This window comes from Ctenopharyngodon idella, chromosome 18 (assembly GCF_019924925.1).
Source record: "Ctenopharyngodon idella isolate HZGC_01 chromosome 18, HZGC01, whole genome shotgun sequence".
Classification (NCBI taxonomy): Eukaryota; Metazoa; Chordata; class Actinopteri; order Cypriniformes; family Xenocyprididae; genus Ctenopharyngodon; species Ctenopharyngodon idella.
In genome coordinates this window covers 33,076,738-33,101,459 of record NC_067237.1, presented here as the reverse complement: position 1 = coordinate 33,101,459, position 24,722 = coordinate 33,076,738, and the positions used below count along the sequence as shown (strand labels likewise).

The 24,722-nt window shown below is 35.5% G+C and overlaps 1 protein-coding gene across 4 annotated transcripts in view; it reads right to left on the bottom strand.

Annotated features, from left to right (window-relative positions):
• The window catches only part of LOC127499461 (protein unc-13 homolog C), a 219,569-nt gene that overhangs the window by 129,584 nt on the left and 65,263 nt on the right, over window positions 1-24,722 (bottom strand). For all 4 annotated transcript variants that reach the window (XM_051869805.1, XM_051869802.1, XM_051869803.1 and 1 more), the window contains 4 exons: window positions 24,344-24,507; window positions 13,475-13,628; window positions 11,007-11,075; window positions 3,828-3,917 (listed from right to left, as the gene is read on the bottom strand). In XM_051869805.1, the coding sequence (XP_051725765.1) occupies window positions 3,828-3,917; window positions 11,007-11,075; window positions 13,475-13,628; window positions 24,344-24,507 (477 nt within the window). The remainder of the gene's footprint in view (window positions 1-3,827; window positions 3,918-11,006; window positions 11,076-13,474; window positions 13,629-24,343; window positions 24,508-24,722) is intronic.

The window sequence follows — 24,722 nt, the reverse complement described above, 5'->3', positions numbered from 1 at the left end:
GGACTAAACCACTCGATTCATATGGATTAGTTTACCAATCTCTTTATGAAGTTTTTGAAGTGTCAAAATGGTAGTTGCAAAGGCAGTCTATGGAAGGAAATCTGACAGTATTCTGTCATCAAAAAGATCTTCCTTTGTCTTCCAAAGAAGAACGAAAGTATTACGGGTGTGGAACGACATGAAGGTGAGTAATTAATGACAGAATTTTCATTTTAGGGTGAACTAACCCTTTAACTGTCTCAGCTTTAATTACATAGCACAGGGGGAGGGGCTATCAGTCTCTGACGAGTGACAAATAACCTAGTACATTGTGCATAAGTACATAGTGTATATATGCATAGTGTATAGAGCGTCATTTGGGACACAACTAGTGTCTTAAGATCTAGTATGATCCACTAGCAGTTAGTAAAGAGGCAGTCAGTCTTACTTTTTGGTATCAAATTAGGCCAATTTATGTTTTTTATGTAAATGATTTGAAAAAGTGCCCTGGCAACCACCAACCACACTTTAGCACAAACACATAGTAACTTGCTATGTGGTTACTAAGGTGGTTGCATACTGGTTCAAGAGTCAAAGAGTCCAAACACGTCTCTGTGATATTCCATTTTTTTTTTTTTATACCTGTCTTATTGTCTATACTGTTAGTCTGATCACTTAGTAAAATACCAGCACAGCTCTACTCAAGTGAGTATTTTGTCAGTTTTGAGGAATCATTCATGTAAAGAGGACAATTGCTTCTGGATGAGCTAAAAGTCTCTTATACAGTACTTTTTGCCATTAATTAGAGATGACAAACACAAACACACATTTTTCTCTATATTTCTGTTTTTCCAATACATTTCCAGGACTTTTTTCTTTCTTTGTACAGGAGCCAAAGAAGATACTGAAAATACTCCCTCAGAATATGTAATTGAATAACATCGGAATATACATTAGTATTTATTTCTTTTGCCTTATGTAACTGACTAATGTGTCCCATTCCTCTGCCTGTGCCGTATTGGTGTTTCTGAATGCCGGCGCTAAGGGGAGGAATAAACATCGCCCTGGCATGGGCACTCTTCCATTACCCATAATGCATTGTGACAGTTGGAGTTTTTATTCTCTGCCTGGCGGTGTTCTCTCAGTGGGCGGAGCTTCCTCTGCCTCTTTAGCCGCGCTTCACTGATTTGCCTGCTCAAACCACTCTAGCTGTCAGTCATTAAAATGACGAAGCGCTTTTTATCAGATGCAAGGCCTGACTAATGTACTGACAGCGCTAGGAGTGTGTGTGTGTGTGTGTGTGTGTGTGTGTGTGTGTGTGTGTGTGTGTGTGTGTGTGTGGATGTGACATCATCTCCTCATGCCTCAGTCTACTCTGTACAACTCATCCAAACACACTCCTTAATTTTCGCAGTTCACAGGCAACCAAATCTACATATGGGTCAATGACAAACAAGAAAATCGTATAAAAAAACAACGACAATTCATATAAAAATACAAGCCAAGTTCTTATATTATTTTTTTTTTAATATATAAATTAAGAAACTTTAAGATAATCATAAGGGTCTACAGGGGTACCATTTGTGATGTTTTATGGTTTTCTTGTCATATGTAAACAAAATGGCTTCCTCTAAGTCAGTTACATAAATTATCAGTTTAATAAATTAAGATAATAAATTATAACATATTAATACAAAAATGTAATATATATTATTAAAATAAATGTATTATATTCATATATTTAATATCTTTTGTATAAATAAGTTTAATAAATTCATATTTTCCTAAATATTAATACAAAACCGCTTCAGTATAGTCCTCATTTTTAAGAATTGCATTTTTAATCTAGTTTTTAATGCATTCATTGATCCAGACCAAAATAAAAATGAACATCATCATTGACCCACATACAGTTTTGAATAAAACATTATCTGTCTACATCAAAGTCCCAAAACATATTTCACGCAAGTACACAAACGCTTCTAGCTACATAAACTTGATTCATGTCACTGCATTCTGATATGTGTCAGGATGCAATTAATAATGCAACAAGGGCAGAGTTTATGGGGTAATAATAAAATATGTGGTTTAATGGCACAGACATCTGAAGGAAACTTCAAATTCGTGTTTGTGTTTGCATACTTGCATACTGTATGTTTGTAGCCGATGGCTGTCAATGTCTAAGTTTCTCAGCACAGACTAAATTTGACAGAACTAAATGGAAAACGTGTGCAGGTCTGTGTAAATAAACTTTAATAGCCTGGGAGGAGAAAGGAAGAAAAATCAATCACTGTTTATTCTTTGTATTGGATATGATGTCTTTTCTACTACTCATATTGACTTGCAATTACAAAAGTCAGTCATATATTAAAATGCCTGCAAATGGCACAACAGAGAATCAAGCTCAGTGAAATAACAGCAGGGGTTAATCGAAGCTATAATCTCATCTAAAGTATGTCTACGAAGAAAAACAGTCTGATTTGCTCCCCTAAAGCAACTTACAGCTCTGAGTAGTGTGATTTTACAAGCACTTTTGCTCTGAACACATTTCCAGGCATATTCACAGCTTACCAACAGTGAGAAATCAGCGTATTCTTTATGACTTTTCAAAAAAGGCAGTATTGTCTCACACAGAGCTAAGCTATATGTCAAAGGCATTTTTATTGCCACGAGACCCCCAGATCAAGTGGTTCTTGTTATTGTGCTCAAATAAATGTGACTCAAGTACATATTTCAAGAGCCAAAAGATTTTTTTATTCATGCAAACAAATGAGAAATCATTGAAACCCTGTAGCGCTGGTGAAAAACTGTTTCATTACAGACTATAAAGCAGTGCAGCTTTATATTCGCAGCTGATGAAGTAGAACATAGATGAAAACAATCAGAGAATATATCCACTTTATCTGTGCTCGCTGAAGTGAAACACATCAGAACTCTCTCAATGCAGGACTCTTATCAGGAAAGCTGTGATTAGCAGCTCATTAACACTTGAGACAATCAACATGAGATCTGTATCAGAACGGCTGTGAATGAATGAGTGAAATATATCAGAATTTCACAATCAGGATGAGTTACCAAAAACCTAGTCAAGAACTTGTCAGGGTCATATTTTAGCACCAACATTTTACTCCCCAAAAAGCACATTTTAAACTCCAAATGATCATTACTGTAATACTTTTAAAATGTCATTGCTGCAATCTAGAATAAATAGTACTATATTATTTCAATTGCAAAGTATTTATACATCATGATTATTATTATTATTTTTTTTTTTTTTTTTTGTAGTGTATTGATGCTGGTGTAGTAAGAACTAGAAATGGGGAAGAATTTTGGGAGATAATGTGCTTAATTGTTATGAAATTAATAATAATAATAATAATAATGCAAAAAAATACATTTCTTATTTTTCTTATTGGTTTTGGAGAGAAATATAACTTTGTGGGATTCATCCAAAATTATGATGTGAAAGGAAGATTGTTGAAGAGAATTTTTATATTAGTAGTTTTTTCTTTAATATATTTGACTACTTAATGCAAGAAATTATTAGAAAGTCCTTCACACTGAATAACAACTGACATAATGTTTTGACTGCCCATGAAAGTCACAAAACCCCCTAATAGTTTCATTCATATTTTTATTTGAAAGAATTCTCTTTCATGAAATGCATGAGGGGTTTTTGTGTGTGTGAGTCACAGTGCTGAGTCACACGGCTTTAATTCCTGTTAAAAAGCTTGCATAATTCTCTCTTTATGTGTGTGTGTGTGTGTGTGTGTGTGTGTGAGTGAGTGAGTGAGTGAGTGAGAGAGTGAGAGAGAGAGAGAGAGAGAGAGAGAGAGAGAGGGTCGTACCTTCATCCTGAAAAAGGTGATGCTCGTCAGCAGGTCAACGGTTGATTTTAAATCCTGGAGTCTCTCTGGATTTCCAGCAGGGAAGTTATCCTGCAAACACAGAATAAAAATCAGATTTTATTTGATGGTGAAGATAATAGATTCAGATTACAATTGTGGCTATAGATTTGATGAATATTGATGTTTAAGAGGCAAGTGAAAAGATGGAAACCACGCATTAGATCAGTAAGATGGACTATATAATTCAATATTTTGGGATAACAGGAAAATAAGTTGGAATAACCAGTAAAACCTGTAGTTTGTACTTACACAAAGATCCTAAATAAGTACAAATTATCAAAAATTAAGATGACAGATGTGGCTAAAGACTGATTTCAGTTTATTCCATTTTTTTGATGAGTAGTTTGATGTTACCAGTTGCTAAGTTAACAGCACAATTAGGGTTCGGTATTTAGGGTTCTACACTCGCCAGATTATTACCCCAACCCCACTAAATCCCCAGTATAGGTAGATTTAGGATTAGGTGTGGGGGTGGGGTTAGGATTAGGGGGTGGGGTTAGAATTAGGCAATCAGGTAGCGACTTCAACGAGGGTTTGCCAAGAAGTCGTAATTCGCCACAACACCATTTCCAAGAACTTTGGATTCGATAAGACGTGTGCATTTCAGTTCCGCTCACTCTTTCCTGTGTGTGCATTTTAATGTGATTTTAAACCTTTCAAGAACAAGAAGACGAAAAGGATAACTCAATTCGGTACTCGCACACTGTTTTCTGTGCTCCACACACATCTGAAGCGGGCATCTGAAGCCTCTCAGATAGTGTGAGAATACTGAATTTAGTTCTCTTTCTTGTCTTCTTGCACTTATAAATACACACAAAATGATGTCAAAATGTCCACATAAACAGTCAGTTTTGTCTTAAGTGAATGTAAACAGTTGAGGAAGAAAACACGTATAACAGTATATTTGATTTGTGCGTTCAGTCTTAGTGACAGCAGCCTAATATACCTGCTGCCGTCTGGCATTAATGTTAATCAAAGAACAAAAGATTTATGCGTTTGCTAATATGTTTCTTTGTTCCTATTTTATTACTGACTCTTTACATGTTTTTAATAGTGTTTGAAATTATATTAGGTAGGCAAGCTGTTTTTACTGTGGTTCCTGTGTAAGTGTTCTTTAGGCTATTAATTTTTATTCACGGTATTTAGCTGCAGCAGAATGTTTTGCAAAAAGATAGAATAAATATATTTAACATCTAAATGTTTGACTTCCTTTTTTACCTTATTGGAGTCAAAACTGGGAATTGATAAGAAATCAGAATCGATAAGCAGAATCCGATTAGCTAAAATTCAAACAATACCCAACCCTAAACACAATACTCTAATGAGAATAAAATTTATAGCAAACATAAATATTAGGTAAAACATAAGATCAGTTTGCATGTGAGTAAGATCTGACTGAATTGCTGTTTCTTCTGAAACATTATGATAAACATCTCTAGATGGTGGATGTTTCACCTGTTAATATTTCAAATGGCCTTTTACTCTAGTTGAGGAGCTTTGGCAAAGATGGATGGTTAAAAACGTGTCAACATGAGTCATCGTCATTCACCCAGCAGCATTATGTAGCATGCACTATGCAACAATATTAATAACCGAAACGTGTTCCATCGTCATGAGCACCAATGACAAAATATATCATAATTTAGCAGCATGAGCAAAGCCCGCAACAGGCAGAGAAAATGTGTTCTTGGGCTGTAAAGCTATCAGCATGCTCGTTCTAGCATGAAGGAACACAGTATATTTACACTGAGAGAGGAAGAGGCCATGTATGTGCGGACGGTCTCGAACACAAGATGAGCTTGGAGAAAAAGAATGCAGTAGGAACCTCTGCATCTTTGCATTGTGCTCTGTCGGATTGTGCTGATGGCAGCTAAAACAAGATATAAAATGTCACTGAGTTTTGTGCCGGGATGGTTATGTAATAGTTATGACTTGGTTTTGTAAGAATGAGGAGAGACTCCTGCGGTCTGAGGTATGCTTACAGCACTTTTATCAATGCCAGAGCGTCAGATGCCACTGTAATTCTTGGCTGGTGTTTCACCACAGCTTTCTAATTATTCAGAGCGAGTAATGGAGTGCTGGAACTGTTTGTCAACAACAACTACCAAAAAACAGACTCGTGCAAATCAATTTAGGCTGTTTTCACACTTTGACTCCACATCCCTCCCTCTGCTGCCGCAGGTCTTTCCTTGCAGTATTTTTGGGTTTGAATCACAGTACGTTTGTGTGAGTACTGGCCTTAGTCTTAGCAGCAGTTGTTTTTTAGGAAATTCAGGATTTTTTTTTTTTTGTGAACAGTGAATTAACTAATGTTAAAAGGTTAACATTTCTATGTAAATATAGAAATCAATCTTAACTAAGATTAATGAGTGCTGTAAAAGTATTGTTAGTTGGTTGGATACAAATTCTATGCCATCAATATTGCTTTACAACTGCAAATAAGTACAGATTATTTTCATACTAACTGCAAACTACTTGAGTTCACATGAACTGTCCACCATACAAACTGAACTCTCAGACTCTTGCCTACTTCAAAAGCTGTACAGTGAAAAAATTGCCCTGAGCTGTCTGAAATTAAGCATCCCAGTAAAGATTCCATATAGCATCACTAAAATAACACTTTGCTTCACTCTAAAAGTCTCTATGGCCATTTGAGGTAAGGAATAAGAGCGCAGGCGCTCTTGAGTGATGTGAAAAGTCAGAAAAGGAGAGAGATGTGAACATATGGTTGGGCTTCAGGCAGGCCGGTGTGCTGGTAACAGATTGCTCAGGTAGGAGATCATTAAACTGTGTGTGTCAGCAGTGGGTCGGAATCACGAGAGAGTTTTGATCAAGAACCATCAGAACGTCGAAGAACCCTGAATTTATATTGTTTGCGGCTGTGTTGTCTTATAGTTGTGTTCAATAAACCTCAGGCAGACTTACCAGAATCAGAACCTGCTCTTTATCTTTACATGAGTTTGTTTACAAATACACTATATTGCCAAAAGTATTGGGACACTCCTCCAAATCATTGAATTCAGGTGTTCCAATCACTTCCACGGCCACAGGTGTATAAAATCAAGCACCTAGGAATGCAGACTGCTTCAAAAAACATTTGTGAAAGAATGGGTTGCTCTCAGGAGCTCAGTCAAATCAAGAGAATTCAAATAGCATGATAGGATGCCATCAGTCCATTTGTGTAATTTCCTCACTACTAAATATTCCACGGTCAACTGTTAATATACTTTAAAATATAATGTATTTATGTGATGCAAAGCGTCTGAACATTCCTACCTCTATGGCATTTCATATAGGCTAATATATTTGTTATATTATATAGCCTAAATGTTAATGTGCAGTTGACAAACTATACGTCATTAAAAAGATCTAAGACTGAAGCTTCACATTTTGACTCTTAAAATCTTATATTGACCGTAATTTCTTAATATGCTTAAAAGCATGCACATTTGGAGAAATATTGATGGATTCTCATATGTTTATGTCAATTTTCTATACAGAGGAGCAATATTTATTCAATATTTATTGTCATCACTGTGAGCGCTGGATACTGTGTTTTCAATTCATACTTGCAGCCGGAGGGCACTCTGTGCACCTTTAGTCCACAAATATCTCAGTAAAAGAAGAGGCATATCATGTGACATTCCAGGAACTAACAGAGGCTTCCAGAGATCGCTATAACATGCAGATAAACACTTTTCAAGATAATAAATACACGATTGCGACGATGTATACATGTATTGCCTCAGAATTTGCGTCTGAATAGCGCTCGCTCCGTGGGCTTGGCCGCATTAGCGGATAATGAGCTGAATCACAGGTGTCTGACATGTCTCTCTTTTCATTTAGATTACATAAACAGAGAATTTTTGTTATCGATTTGACTTACACGATTTAAAACCTGACATTTCAATGTTTCTTTAGACACAAGTCTAATTTTTTTGTGATTAGTATTTACTAAGTTACAGTTCATTTTCTGAGAACTATCAGATTGGACTTAGTTCAGAGGGAGACGACAGATCACGCATCATGTTAGTTTTCTTTATTTTACCAAAAGCACAACATTTTGTTTTTACTCTGAGTGTACACAAATAAAAGAAGATATTTCACAGATTAAAATGGTGTATAACTCTTAATTGTATGTGCAACATTGACAGAGTATTTTGAGTCTCTTTCATACTGATGAGAAAAAAGCACGGTGGTATCGCCGGCGCGACCAGCCGACCCCTGAGTGTTAATGGTATTATAAAAAAGTGGAAGCAATTGGGAACAACAGCAACTCAGCCACGAAGTGGTAGGCCACGTAAAATCACAGGCGGGGTCAGCGCATGCTGAGGCACAGAAGTCGCAACTTTCTGCAGAGTCAATAGCTACAGACCTTCAAACTTTGTGTGGCCTTCAGATTAGCTCAAGAACAGTGCGTAGAGAGCTTCATGGAATGGGTTTCCATGGCCGAGCAGCTGCATCTAAGCCTTACATCACCAAGCACAATGCAAAGTGTCGGATGCAGTGGTGTAAAGCACGCCGCCACTGGACTCTAGAGCTGTGGAGACGTGTCATGCTTCTCTGTCTGGAAATCCGATAGATGAGTCTGGGTTTGCCAGGAGAACGGTACTTGCCTGACTGCATTGTGCCAAATGTAAAGTTTGGTGGGAAGTGGGATTATGGTGTGGGGTTGTTTTTCAGGGGTTGGGCTTGGCCCCTTAGTTCCAGTGAAAGGAACTCCTAATGCTTCAGCATACCAAGACATTTTGGACAATTTCATGCTCCCAACTTTGTGGGAACAGTTTGGGGATGGCCCCTTCCTGTTCCAACATGACTGCGCACCAGTGCACAAAGCAAGGTCCATAAAGACATGGATGAGCGAGTTTGGTGTGGAGGAACTTGACTGGCCTGCACCTCAACCCAATAGAACACCTTTGGGATGAATTAGAGCAGAGACTGCGAGCCAGGCCTTCTCGTCCAACATCAGTGCCTGACCTCACAAATGCGCTTCTAGAAGAATGGTCAAAAATTCCCATAAACACATTCCTAAACCTTGTGGAAAGCCTTACCAGAAGAGTTGAACCTGTTATAGCTGCAAAGGGTGGGCCAACTCCATATTAAACCCTACGGATTAAGAATGGGATGCCATTAAAGTTCATGTGCATGTAAAGGCAGACATCCCAAAACTTTTGGCAATATAGTGTATCATAATATGTGTGAATATCCCATGTATTCAACCACATTCAGGTTCCTTTGAACTTTCTAATCATCAAAGAATCCTAGATAAAATTCCATCACAGTTTGTTTTTCCATCACAGTTTCTTTGTTTTTAGACCATGAAGTCAACAATGTCACCAAAGAAGTGTGTTTTTGGTTGTGAGTGAGGATAACTTTGCTTCCCAAAGAACCCAGCGTTAAGTAGAGCTGAGAGAGTTGTGCTCACGCATTACATCGATGCGCTTTCGACATTTGTCATTAAAAAAACCATATAAATCACCTTAAATTAACTATCAAAATAAGGATAAAGTCATGTCTCAAAGTTGCAATCAATTTTTTATTGGTTAAAATGAATGGAGAATATCTCGTGTTTTTTCGTGGCTGCTCGAGCCCTCATGGTCGGCACTTATGGTTTTATAAACAAGGCCCAGTTCGACGCTGGATTTGCAGATGGTTTGAAACTGAAAAATGGAGCGATCCCAGCGATAAAAGATAAGTAAAACTGAATCAAATGTCTGTTTTGTTGGCAGTTGGCGCTTAAGTGCATATAATGTAAACAACACGAACGTATAATGAATCAAAATTTATCCAGGGATAATGCAATGGTGTATTGTGTTTGTTTAAATACATTTGTTTAGCTGACCATCGATAGCTTCGCTACACAAAAACTGCGCATGCTTGTCATTCTTTAGCTTTGCCCACGGCACGCCTCCAGGAACTCGGCTGTTTTCGGAAAGACTCTGTACAGTGTATCTGTCTTTTATAAATCTGATAAAACTAAAGACTCTTCAGAGATATGAAGGATGCTATACTACTCTATAGGTACTCAAGATTAACATGAGATTGACAGAAACTGTGTGTGTTATGTAGGTTAGTTTAACAACCTAATTTGATTTCAGACAGATGGATAAAATAAACTGTTGCAACACACTGGGCACATGTAGTGTTGTGTGATCTATTTTTTCCACAATAAAGTTGTTGTTTTGAAAGCACATGGAACGGTGCCAGATTGAGCAGAAAGCATCTAGGGTTTTCTGGAGTTCAGTGTGATTTCAAGGCGTTTTGGTGGAGAGGAGATAAGTCTGCCTGAGGTTTATTGAACACAACTATGATGTAGACAAAACAGCCGCAAATGGTGTAAATTCATCTAATAAAGCAGAGGCGTTAAAGTGCTCTGGAGGAACAAAACCTGCCTCGGCCAAATCCACACGAGCTGTACGAGAAACCAAACTCACTTTTTCTCAGAATTTCATTACAGTCAAATCCACAGAGCACTGCAGATCCGGAGTGTATTACTGTCAGGACGTGTTGCCTGGAAGTTGACGGCCGGATAGCAGCAGGTAAAAGGCACTGAATTCCCTGGATGCCTGCCAGTAGAATGTGTGTGTGTGTGTGTGTGTGTGTGTGTGTGTGTGTGTGTATGTGTGTGTGAACTTCCTGTCAATGCTTTCTAGCTCACACACAGATATAGATGGACTGCACATCTACAAGAGAGTCACAGACTAAACTATGCGATCTGACTGCAAAAGTGTCGTTTCAGAAGAAACAAACTGTCTGACTGAGAGACATTTACCTCGTGACGTATTTAGAGAGACAATTAGAATAAAAGTAAGAAGGCCAGTGCGAGTCAAGAACAATCTTTGATTTTCTGAGCCACTTTCTCAAATCGTTGCTTTGTGCTTGTATAAATGGACCTCCTGTTCTGTGAAGAGCTCGTAAAGCGTTTGAATGTCTTTGTAAATTAAGGTAGGGGATCACTAAAAGTGATCGAGAGGTCAAATTATCTCCATGGCGATGAATAATAGATGAGTGTTTTTCTTTCTGATGTCTCTGAAATAGAAAATCCATCTGGAGCAGCCTATAGTCTGAGAGCTGTAAGTGTGCTAAGATCTCCGGCTTGACGGTTGTGCTTTAACTCACCCGATACTTGGAGAGGTCGATCCTCAGAGAGTTGTGAAGCTGATCCAAGAGTTTAACGAACTTCTCTCTCTGCAGAAAACCAAAGTCACAAAAAATAGATCAGTAATGCATCCTGTCAATCTGTTCTTTTGTTGCATTCATTCATCAATTCAATCATCAACATATCATCCATCCATTCTATCCATCCATCCATCAATTCCCAATCCATCCATTCATCCATCTATCTATCTATCTATCTATCTATCTATCTATCTATCTATCCATTCATGTCTATTTGTCTATTTGTTTGTCTATCTATCTATCTATCTATCTATCTATCTACCTACCTATCTATTCATTTGTCTATTTGTTTGTTTGTCTGTCCATTTATCTATCTATCTATCTATCTATCTATCTATCTATCTATCCATTCATGTCTATTTGTCTATTTGTTTGTCTATCTATCTATCTATCTATCTACCTACCTATCTATTCATTTGTCTATTTGTTTGTTTGTCTGTCCATTTATCTATCTATCTATCTATCTATCTATCCATTCATGTCTATTTGTCTATTTGTTTGTCTATCTGTCTATCTATCTATCTACCTACCTATCTATTCATTTGTCTATTTGTTTGTTTGTCTGTCCATCTATCTATCTATCTATCTATTCATTAATCTGTCTATTTGTCTAATGTGTTTATTTGTCTGTCTGTCTATCTATTCATTCATGTCTATTTGTCTATATGTTTGTCTATCTATCTATCTATCTATCTATCTATCTATCTATCTATCTATCTATCTATCTTTTCATTTGTCTATTTGTTTGTCTGTCCATCTATCTATATATTCTATGTATTATCTATCTATCTATCTATCTATCTATCTATTCATTAATCTGTCTATTTGTCTAATGTGTCTATTTGTTTGTCTGTCTATCTGTCTGTCAATCTATCTATCTATCTATCTATCTATCTATCTATCTATCTATCCATTCATGTCTATTTGTCTATTTGTTTGTCTATCTATCTATCTATCTATCTATCTATCTATCTATCTATCTATCTATCTATCCATTCATGTCTATTTGTCTATGTTTGTATATCTATCTATCTATCTATCTATCTATCTATCCATTCATGTCTATTTGTCTATTTGTTTGTCTCTCTATCTATCTATCTATCTATCTATCTATCTATCTATCTATCTATCTATCTATGCATTCATGTCTATTTGTCTATTTGTTTGTCTATCTATCTATTCATTTGTCTATTTGTTTGTTTGTCTGTCCATCCATCTATCTATCTATCTATCTATCTATCTATCTATCTATCTATCTATCTATCTATCTATTCATTAATCTGTCTATTTGTCTAATGTGTCTATTTGTTTGTCTGTCTATCTGTCTGTCAATCTATCTATCTATCTATCTATCTATCTATCTATCTATCTATCCATTCATGTCTATTTGTCTATTTGTTTGTCTATCTATCTATCTATCTATCCATTCATGTCTATTTGTCTATTTGTTTGTCTATCTATCTATCTATCTATCTATCTATCTATCTATCTATGCATTCATGTCTATTTGTCTATTTGTTTGTCTATCTATCTATCTATCTATCTATTCATTTGTCTATTTGTTTGTCTGTCCATCTATCTATCCATCTATCTATCTATCTATCTATCTATCTATCTATCTATCTATCTATCTATTTATCTATTCATTAATCTGTCTATTTGTCTAATGTGTTTATTTTTTTGTCTGTCTGTCTATCTATCTATTCATTCATGTCTATTTGTCTATATGTTTGTCTATCTATCTATCTATATAATCTATCTATCTATCTATCTATTCATTTGTCTATTTTTTTGTCCATCTATCTATATATTCTATGTATTATCTATCTATCTATCTATTCATTAATCTGTCTATTTGTCTAATGTGTCTATTTGTTTGTCTGTCTGTCTATCTGTCTGTCTGTCTGTCTATCTATCTATCGATCTATCGATCGAACTTCTCTCTCTGCAGAAACCCAGTCACAAAAAACAGATCAGTAATGCATCCTGTTATCAATCTGTTCATTTATTCATTCATTCATTCATTCATTCATTCATCAATTCAGTCATCAACATATCATCCTATATCATTCTATCTATCTATCTATCTATCTATCTATCTATCTATCTATCTATCTATCTATCTGTCTGTCCATCTATTCTATCTATCCATCCATCCATCCATCCATCCATCCATCCATCCACCCACCCACCCACCCACCCACCTATCTATCTATCTATCTATCTATCTATCTATCTATCTACTCATTTGTCTATTTGTTTGTTTGCCTGTCCATCTATCTATTCTATGTATTATCTATCTATCCCATGTATTATCTATCTATCTATCTATCTATCTATCTATCTATCCATCCATCCATCCATCCTATGGATTATTCATCCGTCCATCAGCAGAGAGACTGACAAACCCCAAAGTTGGATGCTGCAAATCGGTCAGAGGCCGAGATGTTGGTGGTTGCTGTTGTTGTGTGAGCGAAGTAGGCGTTGATGTTGGCAAGCAAGTTACTCATCACCGCGGGAACACCGGGACACATGTACTTGGATGAGAGACAAGAGAAATGACTGAAAGAGAGAGAGAAACAGATGTTAGATTCAGTCATAAACACACTCATGAGCAGTTTAACACCTAGAATAATGTATATTTCATATCAGATTCCTGTGAATTTACTTCCCTTGAGCAACAACATAGAAACAACAACAAAAAGTTACTCCTGAATACAGTCTGAATATGTTTCCTAAATGCCCCATAGATGACTTCTGCACTGCCCAGAAATAATATTACTGAAATACTGATTAAGGACATGATTTTTTGCAAAGTACAAACTGAAAATTTTACTAAGTAGGAGCAGTAGACATGACACACGTAAATGATTATGTGAGATATGCACATATGAAATGAACTGCATGATCCATCTTATAACGTCAGAATTAAAAGACAGCACAACACAGTTCTGCTCGTATGTCGAGCCGCAGGGAAGTGCAGGAAATTGCTCAGTAATGTCAGCCACTGTTAGAGGAGATTCATTAAAGAAAGATATAAGAGAGAAAACGAGATACTGTAGGAGAAGAAAGAAGAGAGACATCGACTAAAAATAGCAGCAGGCCTGCAGGGCTTATACACACACACACACACACACACACACACACACACACACACACACACACACACACACACACACAAGCAATACAGCATCTCACATGTGTACTGTTCTCACATACTCACTCAGATATAATACAGTACTATTTGTTTTGTTGAACATTACTCAAACAAACGGTCCATATAAACACATTTTTCTCTTTCTCCTCTTGGTATATAATCAGTTATGAATGTAAATAATTTATGTAGGCACACATGTTAAAAAAAAAGAAACAAACAACAAATATTCTAGATTGAATAACTGTCAAACGGCTCTAAACAAATGATTCAACTGGATGTTAAGCACCAAACAGACCACAAACCAGCCATTTTTTCAAGATATACACTAAATGATAGAATACAGAAATCTGTCCATCTAAAAGTTCATATTTACAAACTTGCATATGCAGATGTTGAGCACAGCCCAGTATTAATAATAATAGTAAAAATAAAATAAAATAAAATAAAATAAAACATATGATGAACTTAAACTTAAAAAAAAACTTGGCAACTAACTGAAGTAAACTGAAATTGAAGTACTAAACTTAAATGAAAATAAATTAAACCTATATAGAAACATTAAATTGAAAATTTAATAGAAATATTTAATATACAGTTTGGTTACACTTTATTTTAGGGTGTCCTTGTTACAGTGTAATTATATCTTTAAGTACTAAATAAAATTAATTAAAGGGTTAGTTCACCCAAAAATGAAAATTCTGTCATTAATTACTCACCCTCATGTCGTTCCACACCCGTAAGACCTTCGTTAATCTTCGGAACACAAATTAAATTATTTTTTATGAAATCTGATGGCTCAGTGAGGTCAGCATTGACAGCAAGTTAATTAACACTTTCAAACGCCCAGAAAGCTACACATATACTTAAAACAATTCATGTGACTTCAGTGGTTCAACCTTAATGTTACGAAGCGACGAGAATAAACAAACAAACAAAAAAAACAAAAAAACGACTTTATTCAACAATATCTAGTGATGGGTGATTTCAAAACACTGCTTCATGAAGCTTCGAAGCTTTACAAATCTGTTGTGTCGAATCAGTGGTTCGGAGCGCATATCAAACTGCCAAAGTCATGTGAACCATTGAAATTTCGAAACACTTATGACGTAACGAAGCCTCGTTTACTGAAATCACGTGACTTTGGTGCTCCGAACCACTGATTTGAAACAAAAGATTCGTAAAGCTTCGAAGTTTCATGAAGCAGTGTTTTGAAATTGCCCATCACTAGATACTGTAAAGTCGTTATTTTGTTTTTTTTGGCGCACAAAAAGTATTCTTGTCACTTCATAACTTTAAGGTTGAACCACTGTACTCACATGAACTGTTTTAAATATAACTTTAGTACCTTTCTGGACATTTGAAAGTGTAAATTAACTTGCTTTTAATGTAGGCCTCACTGAGCCATCGGATTTTATCAAAAATATCTTAATTTGTGTTCCGAAGATGAACGAAGGTCTTACGGGTGTGGAACGACATGAAGGTGTGTAATTAATGACAGAATTTTCATTTTTGGGTGAACTAACCCTTTAACAACATGTACTTACAGGGTTAGGATTAGGGTTTGGTTTAGGGTTAGTTGCAATATATTAATAAAAACTACAATAGTATATAAATAATACTAAAATAACATGTTTACTGGGGATAGAACACTATAATTCCCACTCCCTGAAGCAACACCCATTTAAACCAACACACAGATTGACGCCATACTCACTTAAACCAACTCACAGATTGAAGCCACACCCACTTAAACCAACACAGAGATTGAAGCCACACCCACTTAAACCAACCCACAGACTGAATTTTGACAGCCTTTTCTTGAATCTTAATACTTAGGATTAAAGATTTGAACAAACTCATAAGCTTGAGCAAGAATGAACACCCCTGCAAATATTAATTCTCTGTTGTTTATAGTCCGCAAGAAGAAGCCGTAGGCCGTGAATATGTGAGACCGTACATTAGTACCTGCAGACATTGATTTGGAACTCATTAGTTCTGATAGCATGACCTCTGAGCCCGAACGGCCCATCATGACACACAGGGGAATGAAAAATTATTGTGCCTCCAAGAAAAGGTGAAGAGTTATCCTTTCCTCCCTCCATATTCCCTCCTCCCTATTTCAGACATGATTGAAAGATGCTCATGGCTAAATCAGAATAAATGATATTTGATGGAGGGTGTTGACTTCCTGTTGCCTGGTAACAGCTTGCTTTCCTTTCAGCCTAAGACCATTTGCTCTTTCCTCATTTTTAAAATCCTTGTATTGCTGCTCCAGTGGTCCGCAGAGCTTCGCTGTAAATCAGAGAAATAAAACTTGCCAGCAAGTATTGACTCGTCTTCTCTCTCTATCTGCTGTCCTCTTTAACCTCTACGCACCTCTCTCCAATCCAGGTCTTAAATTCCCACGCAACATCAATCTATGATATCATCTGGTAATGAGTTACTCCTGTGATCCCCGAAAAATCTTTAAGATCTGTTTTCTTAATGGTTAGTAATCTTGGATTGTTCTAATTAAAGTTAATTAAAAAAAAAAAAAAAAAAAAAAAGATTTTCATTTTTTTTTTTTTTTTTTTCTGTTAGTGGTTCTTAAATGTCAAATCTATAGCACCAAAGCAAAATAAATTATATTTTATTTGAATTTACAGTCTGAATTGAATGCAATAATAGAGAAATTGTGCCACAAAATATTGCAAAAACACAATAAACATCCTTCTGTTGTTTTCTTTGCAGCAACAATGTCTGATTCGCAAACAAAACACTCATGTGCAGCCTCTTTTTTAAGAACTTTTTAAGTCACAAATATCTTGATCTCATAACACAAGTTATTGGTTTGAATCAGTCTAACGACTCTGAACTGAACATGAACTTAAGTCATTATTATTTTTGACTAATTCTTCTCAAAAGTAATAAAAGAATATAATTGTTAAGGCATCGTATTTGTTAAGGGTAAATCAGACTGAACCAGAATTAGGATTACGATTCATATTAGGGCTGTCAACGTTAGTGCGTTAACGCATGCGATTAATTCAAAATCCTTAACGCGTTAAAATAATTTAATGCATTTAACACAAATAAATCACTGAAGCATGTGAAATTGCATCATTAACGTAATTTACGTCTCGCAGTTAGAAGATTTTAACAGTCCATGCTGATTATATCAGAGATGGCAGAGAGACTTATTCATTCCAGTGTCTGTTTCAAACCAGCATCTCGCTAGTAAAGTTTTGATAGATGAAGATTGCAATCAAAGTAAAGACGATTGTGGTGGCGTACAGGAGTCGTACATTAAGCACGCGTGAGTCTGTTATATTGATGGGCAAACAAATCATGTATGAGCGCTCTCAACGCACTGATCGCACATTGTATTTATGCACAGACATATTTCAGTACATGCACGTTGTTTTCACACACATTCAGGATAATGTTTTGATTTGTCCTGTGTATGTTGCTGTGTACTTTAGTATATGCTGGTCAAGGCGGCTGGTTTAGGACGTTTTTTTCGGGATCTCCATGTGGTCCTGTTCAGTATCGCAACATTATCGCAAGCTCTTTGCTGTTGCACATTTTGTTTTTTTGGCGCACAAAAAGTATTCTCATCGCTTTATAATATTAAGATTGAACTATACACTGTGAATTCTGAAACATTTTTGACTGTGATTTTTTTTTTATTTTTATGGGTGCTTTGGTGTACATAAATGTATGAATTATATGGACTCATATCATTTGGTTATTTGGTGTCCTTTTGGAGTCTGCAAGTGTCCTTTTTTTGGAAAGATAACTAAATTTCCCTTGAAAAAAAAAAAAGCTGAAAAATACAGTTTTGTGAGAATCACACTTCAATCTGATGGTTTACTTTGCTGGATATAGGCAATGATGGCAAAATGGACATGTTAAACAAGATAAATTGTGTATGCTTAATTTCACGATAAGTGTGCGATTAATCGCGATTTTAATCTATTGACAGCCCTAATTCATATATGACAACATGCAGTTCAAGGTACAACATTCATAGTTTTGTTATAATAAATTATATAATAAATATAACGTATATACTTATTTTGAATAAATAAATAAAAACATAGTTTTTCGATTTTGTGGCCTTTTTGGAGATTTCTAAAAACTCCAGGTAACACTTTAGTATGGGGAATACAATTTACTGTTTATTAACTGCAAGTAAGGTAGATGTTGTAGCATTTAAGTTTAGGTATGGGTAGGATTAAGGGATGTAGAATAAGGTCATGCAGAATAAGGCATTAATATGTGCTTTATAAGTACTAATAAACAGCCAATATTCTAGTAATATGCAAGCTAATAAGCAACTAGTTAAAGGCGAGAATTGTTCCCCATACTAAAGTGTGACCAAAACTCATCTCAAATCTTCATCTCCTTCCAGAAAGCTCTCAACAGGCTCATTTGTAATGCATGTTCTGTAAACTTATGGACCAACATGCTGCTGATGGCAGAGGATTTCACCCTGAAATCATTATCCCCCCTTCAGCAATAAAAAATGCTGAATGGTAAAAAATACGGGCTGCATCTCTAATAACACCAAGAACATGTCACGTGACTTTGTTTATGATTACAGGGCCGAGGAAAGGTCATCAGGGCGAACATAAGCATCCCTGGAAACTGTGTGAGGAGCTTCAGGAAAAGGACTTCACTTTATTGAAAGGCATTAACTTTAGTAGGTTCATTAAAACACACAATTTCTCATACATAACTAGAACACTGTCTACAAGGATCACTGGTGCTGAATGATTTCCATATAGAGGTGTATAAATAAGTCTGCATCTAATCATTGATGTCAATTCCCCTGATTCAGTAAGCACCAAACACTCATTGCTGGAAGACTATCATTTATTGAATTAATCAATATCCATTATCCTAAAACAGAAACACAAATCAGCAGATGCTTTAAAAGTCAGAGATCGACCAAACAGCAGAACCTGACATCTCTCTGGATCAACAAGAAATACTCTATATGTAGGATCCAAAATTTACACTCAGCAAGTGCCAAAATGTATTTGGAGTCACTTGCCAGTAAACTTTATTTATTCATTTATTTAATGCCTGCAGCAAGGCTGTCTTCATGGCGTGAACAAAGTGAATAAGTCGCATAAAATATAAATGTTTTATATATAAAAAAAATGTAACATTTAAGATTAAAAGTTTAGTTTACCCAAAAATGAAAATAATGTAATTTACTACTCACCCTCATGTCGTTCTACACCCGTAAGGCCTTCGTTCATCTTCGGAACACAAATTAAGTTATTTTTGATGAAATCCGATGACTCAGTGAGGCCTCTATAGACAGCAATGCCACTCAACTTCTCAAAACATATTTAAATGTTCAGTGAGTTCAGTGGATCAATCTTAATATTATAAAGCGATGAGAATACTTTTTGTGCGCCAAAAAAACAAAATAACGACCTTTCAATGATATCTAGTGATGGCCGATTTCAAAACACTGTTTCGAATCTTTTGTTTCAAATCAGTGATTCGGATCGCGTGTCAAAAAGCCAAACTGCTGAAATCCTGTGACTTTAGCGCTCCGAATTCACAGATTCTAAGCAGTGTTTTGAAATCGGCCATCACTAGATACCGTTGAAAAGTCCTTATTTTGTTTTTTTTGGTGCACAAAAAGTATTCTCGTTGCTTTATAATATTAGGATTGAACCACTGAACTCACATGAACTATTTTAAATATATTTTGAGTAACTTTCTGGATCTTGAGAAGTTCAATAGCATTGCTGTTTATAGAGGCCTCACTGAGCCATCGGACTTAATCAAAAATAACTCAATTTGTGTTCCGAAGATGAACGAAGGCCTTACGGAGTGTAGAACGAGATGAAGGTGAGTAATAAATGACATTTTTGGGTGAATTAACCCTTTAATACACAACAAAAATTCTTAAAAAAAAAAAAAAAAAAAAAAAAAAAAAAAACATTCAGGTGATACTTTTTCAAATACACTAGTTAAATATATCTTTTGAGTAAAATGTCTATTTACCCTAAAAACAGGAGTTTGACAAGAAAGGCATGATGGAATAAATAAATGACCATGTGTAAATTTTTAATGATATAAATGTAATAACTTTTTTAGAAACTGCCATATTACACTTAACTGTTAAAAAGCTAATCTGACTCTTGCTGATGTCAGAGATGTGCACAATTAGAAGACAAAAAATGCCTACTAAAGAAATTGTCATGATTTGCAGTGGAAATTTGGTGCTATTATTATTATTATTTCATAATTATTTCCCCCTTAGAAATCCATGTAACACATACGTATGTGCAATATTCCTCACATTAAGTGACCCCATAGTTATGAGGACAGAAAATATATTTTTCAATAAAAATAATGCAAAAATAACAAATTTTTATGGCCAGTAATTTATCTCAATTCACCCACCGTTGGGAGGTGTGGAGAAAAAATTAATTCTAGGCCCTGCTTTAAAGTCTGTTTAAAATGTGCAAAGCAGGGCAAAGATATATTGTTTGTATGCAATATGAAATTACAATATCAAGTTAGAGCTTCTTTATGTATTAAAATCATTTAAACTGGACCTGTCAGCGTTTAGAGGCTTTGCTGAAACATGAGGTGAATAACTGCAATGGCTAAGTCAAACACGACACACTTTAAGACTACTTTCAAAAGCCAGAGAGACCAATTGTTTTTTTCTGCTCAAATCTGAACTTTTTGTAAGGTTGTTACATTACCTATTAAATGTGGCCAATATCAGTAAACTACAGTAATAAATGCGAGAAAAACTGTTGAGTCTAACTGCATGTCAATCATATATGCTTAAACCTCCCTACACTCTCAAACTTCTTATATATTTGGACTGTAAATACACAACTGTTTAAAAGTTTGTGGTTTGTAAGGTTTTTTTTAAGAAATTAATACTTTTATTCAGCAAGCACAAATTGATCAAAAGTGACAGTAGAGACATTTATAATGTTTACAAAGAATTTTTTATTTCAAATAAATCTTTTAATCTTTCTATTCATTAAAGAATCCAGAAAAAAAAAAAAAATGTATCATGGTTTTCAAAAAAATATGAAGCAGCACAACTTTTTTTCAACACTGATAGTCTTGAGCAGCAAATCAGCATATTAGAATGATTTCTGAAGGATAATGTGGCACTGAAGACTGGAGTAATGAAGCTGAAAATTCAGTTTTGCATCACAGGAATAAATTACATTTTAAAGGGGTCATGACATGAGAAATTAAATTTGCCTTGATCTTTTGAGATATAAGAGGTCTTTGCACCATTAAAGTTTCATAGCTTAAAATGTTCTCTTCATTATAAACAAAGCATTTATTTAATCAAGCTATAAAAAAATGACTCCTTTTGATATTGCGGAATCTGTGATGTCACACGGGCAAATACATTGCATATGACTGCCTACAGAGCAAGACACTGACAAATAGTTATACACATGGCCTAAAATTAACACTTGCGAAGTGCCAAATTTAAGTAAAAATCAGTGCTGGCAAGAATATGAAACTGTGTCAGTCGCCAGATGGTCGGTAACATTTTTATGAATTCTAACAATGCAATGTTATGATAACATGAACGTGAACAAACGTGTACAAACCAACCTGGTCTCATCGGGTAGGTTTAGGTGTAGTGCTGGTGGTACGTTATTTTAAAAAATAATGGAGCACTACACTTTTAGCGCCACTCACCCGGCAAAAAACTGCGGTGATTCGTATAAAAACCAATGTCATAAAAACGTACCATATTCACGTTCACATTGAAACTGCAGTGATATGTACGTAATGGTACGTATTTTGTGACTCGTGAAAACGTTCCCACAGAAAAACTTCATTAACGTTTTAAGTAAACCTAAAGGAACATATTTAAAAAAAAAAAAAAAAAAAAAATCCATGTCATGACCCCATTAAAATATATTCAAATAGAACAGTTATTTTACACGATATTAACTAGGGATGGACCGTTATGATTTTTTGGGGGCGATACCGATACCGATTTTAACAAACAATTATTGGCCAATACCGATACCAATATTTGTCACTTCCTCTCTTATTTGAAATTTTGTCTTCAAAATAGATAGTATTTTAATCATGTTTTAAATAAGCAAAGTTCAAAAACACCTGCATTTAAAATATACTAGCAGGTTTATTGCTGCATCCTCAAATAATTTTTAATGAACATGGATTGGATCCATTTAACATTCAGCATACCTACATAAAGACAACAGAACAAAGATACATTTGAAATAAACAGTGCTTTTCAGGTAGGTTTAATAGTTTTCAGATACAGAAATAAAGTAAACAAATGTAAAATAGCACTGCATATTCTTCACTGTATAAATTAAATACATATTAATCCTTCTTTATTGTAACAGACTTTATTGTGATTAATCTTCGAATTTGTTTTTGTATACATTTTAATATTTTTTGTAAGTTTAAATATGTATGAGATCTGCACTATCTCCTTTACTAAGGCAGGACTCTTATTTTGCTGGGTGTTCTAGTCTACGGACTGACAAGGAGTGCACACAGTTCTTCAGAGTTATTTTGAAGATTTAAAGTTTGTCCATTTATTAAGCATCCCCTGAAAAGGCATAAGATCTCTATGTATTTGTTTACTGTTGTAATAAGTGTTTTGAGTAATTCGCTGTATGTTGATGATAATGCAGTGGAGAGAGAGAGAGTTTAATGCGCACTTCTTGTGCTCTGTAATGTTTAGCTTTTGTGGTGATTTGTTTGGAGTGAAAACGGACGCAATAAACTTAATAAAACATTAGTAAAGTTTTGGTCATCATTCAGATGGGGTCCGCTACACTTATGAAAGTTACAAAAGTTATTTAGTCAAGAATAGTATTTGCTATTTGATTAACTTTTAAGCACAGACAGCAGCGCCAGGATTACACCTTTTTCCTGCTAAAGCCGATATGCTGATGGTTGTAAACTGAGCAAAAATTGGCCAATAAATATCAGCGAGCGATACATCGGTGCATCCCTAGTAATAACATTTCAGAATATTACTATTTTTACTGTATTTTAATAAAATAAATGCATCCTTGGGGAGCATAAGAGACTACTTTCAAAAACATGAAAAAATCTTACCGACACTAAACTTTTAAACGGTGTGTACATGCAAACAATTATGACGAAAGCAACAGGGATTCATACGCGATTTTCTTGTCTCTTAAACTGTAATGCTATAAGGCACCAAACCCAGTTAAAACAAAAATGAGAGTGAGAGAGAGCATGAGACAGAGAGAGAGAGGGGACATAAACTTCAGATGCAATTATGAGAGTAAGGGCCCTCAGAGCAGAGTGGATACACATTAGGGGCCCAAATTTATTACAGTGTTCCAAACAGCCAACAGAGAAAGAAAGAGAAAGCATATGCTAAGGTGAGAGGTTTTCATTGGGAGCCTGAGCATTTCTGGTAAACAGTGTGATTTATAAAGCTATCGTGTGCATGTATGACCGTAAGTCATTGACAGACTGATCCAACACGAAACAAGCCTTTCATAAATTTCTGTTGAAGCACAATCAGCACCAGTCATGAAAAATGCCAAGCGTCATCTTTCAAAAGCACTAAAGCCAGACAAAATAAATACAGCAAATACAAGCATGCGCTATTGGCTGCTTTCTGTTAAATACAATCCAATGTATCACTTGTCAGACTTATTATTCAGTAAAAGACACTTAATATTTAGTAAAAATATTGATTTGACTACACTGACACTATTGGATGAGAACAAAACTTAAATAATAAAATATAATAGAGAACAGAACTGAACTGAGCTGAATAAATCCACTATTGTCTTATATTGAGAAGCTTTATAGCTGAATAAAATTTGTATCATAACTGTTTCATAATTGATGAACTTTTCAGTTATTGAACTGAACCAACAATAAACTAACTATCTAATGTCTTTTGGAGCTGCAGAATTTGAAATTGTCTCATATTTGATGAAGTCTGCATCATTGATTTTTTAAATTCCTATTTATTACTGTGAAGCTGCTTTGAAACAATCAGTATTGTACTATATAAATAAAGATGACTTGACTTGACTGACTCACAATCTCCAAAAAACAAATGAAGCATCAGAAGCTGAAAGGGTTCTTCACTCACGTCATGGCCTGGTAGATGGACTCCACACCAAAACGCATGGCAAACTCATCCACAATCTCCTGCGATACGTCGTCAAAGTAAACCTTCCAGGCATCGTCGCCTTTGACTTCTGGGATCTTCACGACTCCACTGTTCTTCACCTCCGTCAGGTAATGGAAGAGATTCTGCACAGGAACATAAGACTCATTAAGAGCCGTGTTATTTCAAGAGATAAACAGAAACTGGAAACCCGTTTAGGGGCCAGGAACCGTGCAGGGCATTCTAAGTGCATGAACTGCAAAAGCACTGATATGGAATGGATGTCGAGAAACATCAACAGCACAGCCAACTTGGAAAGGTCAACATTTCGGGGTGCCAACCTACTGTCATCACACCGAGA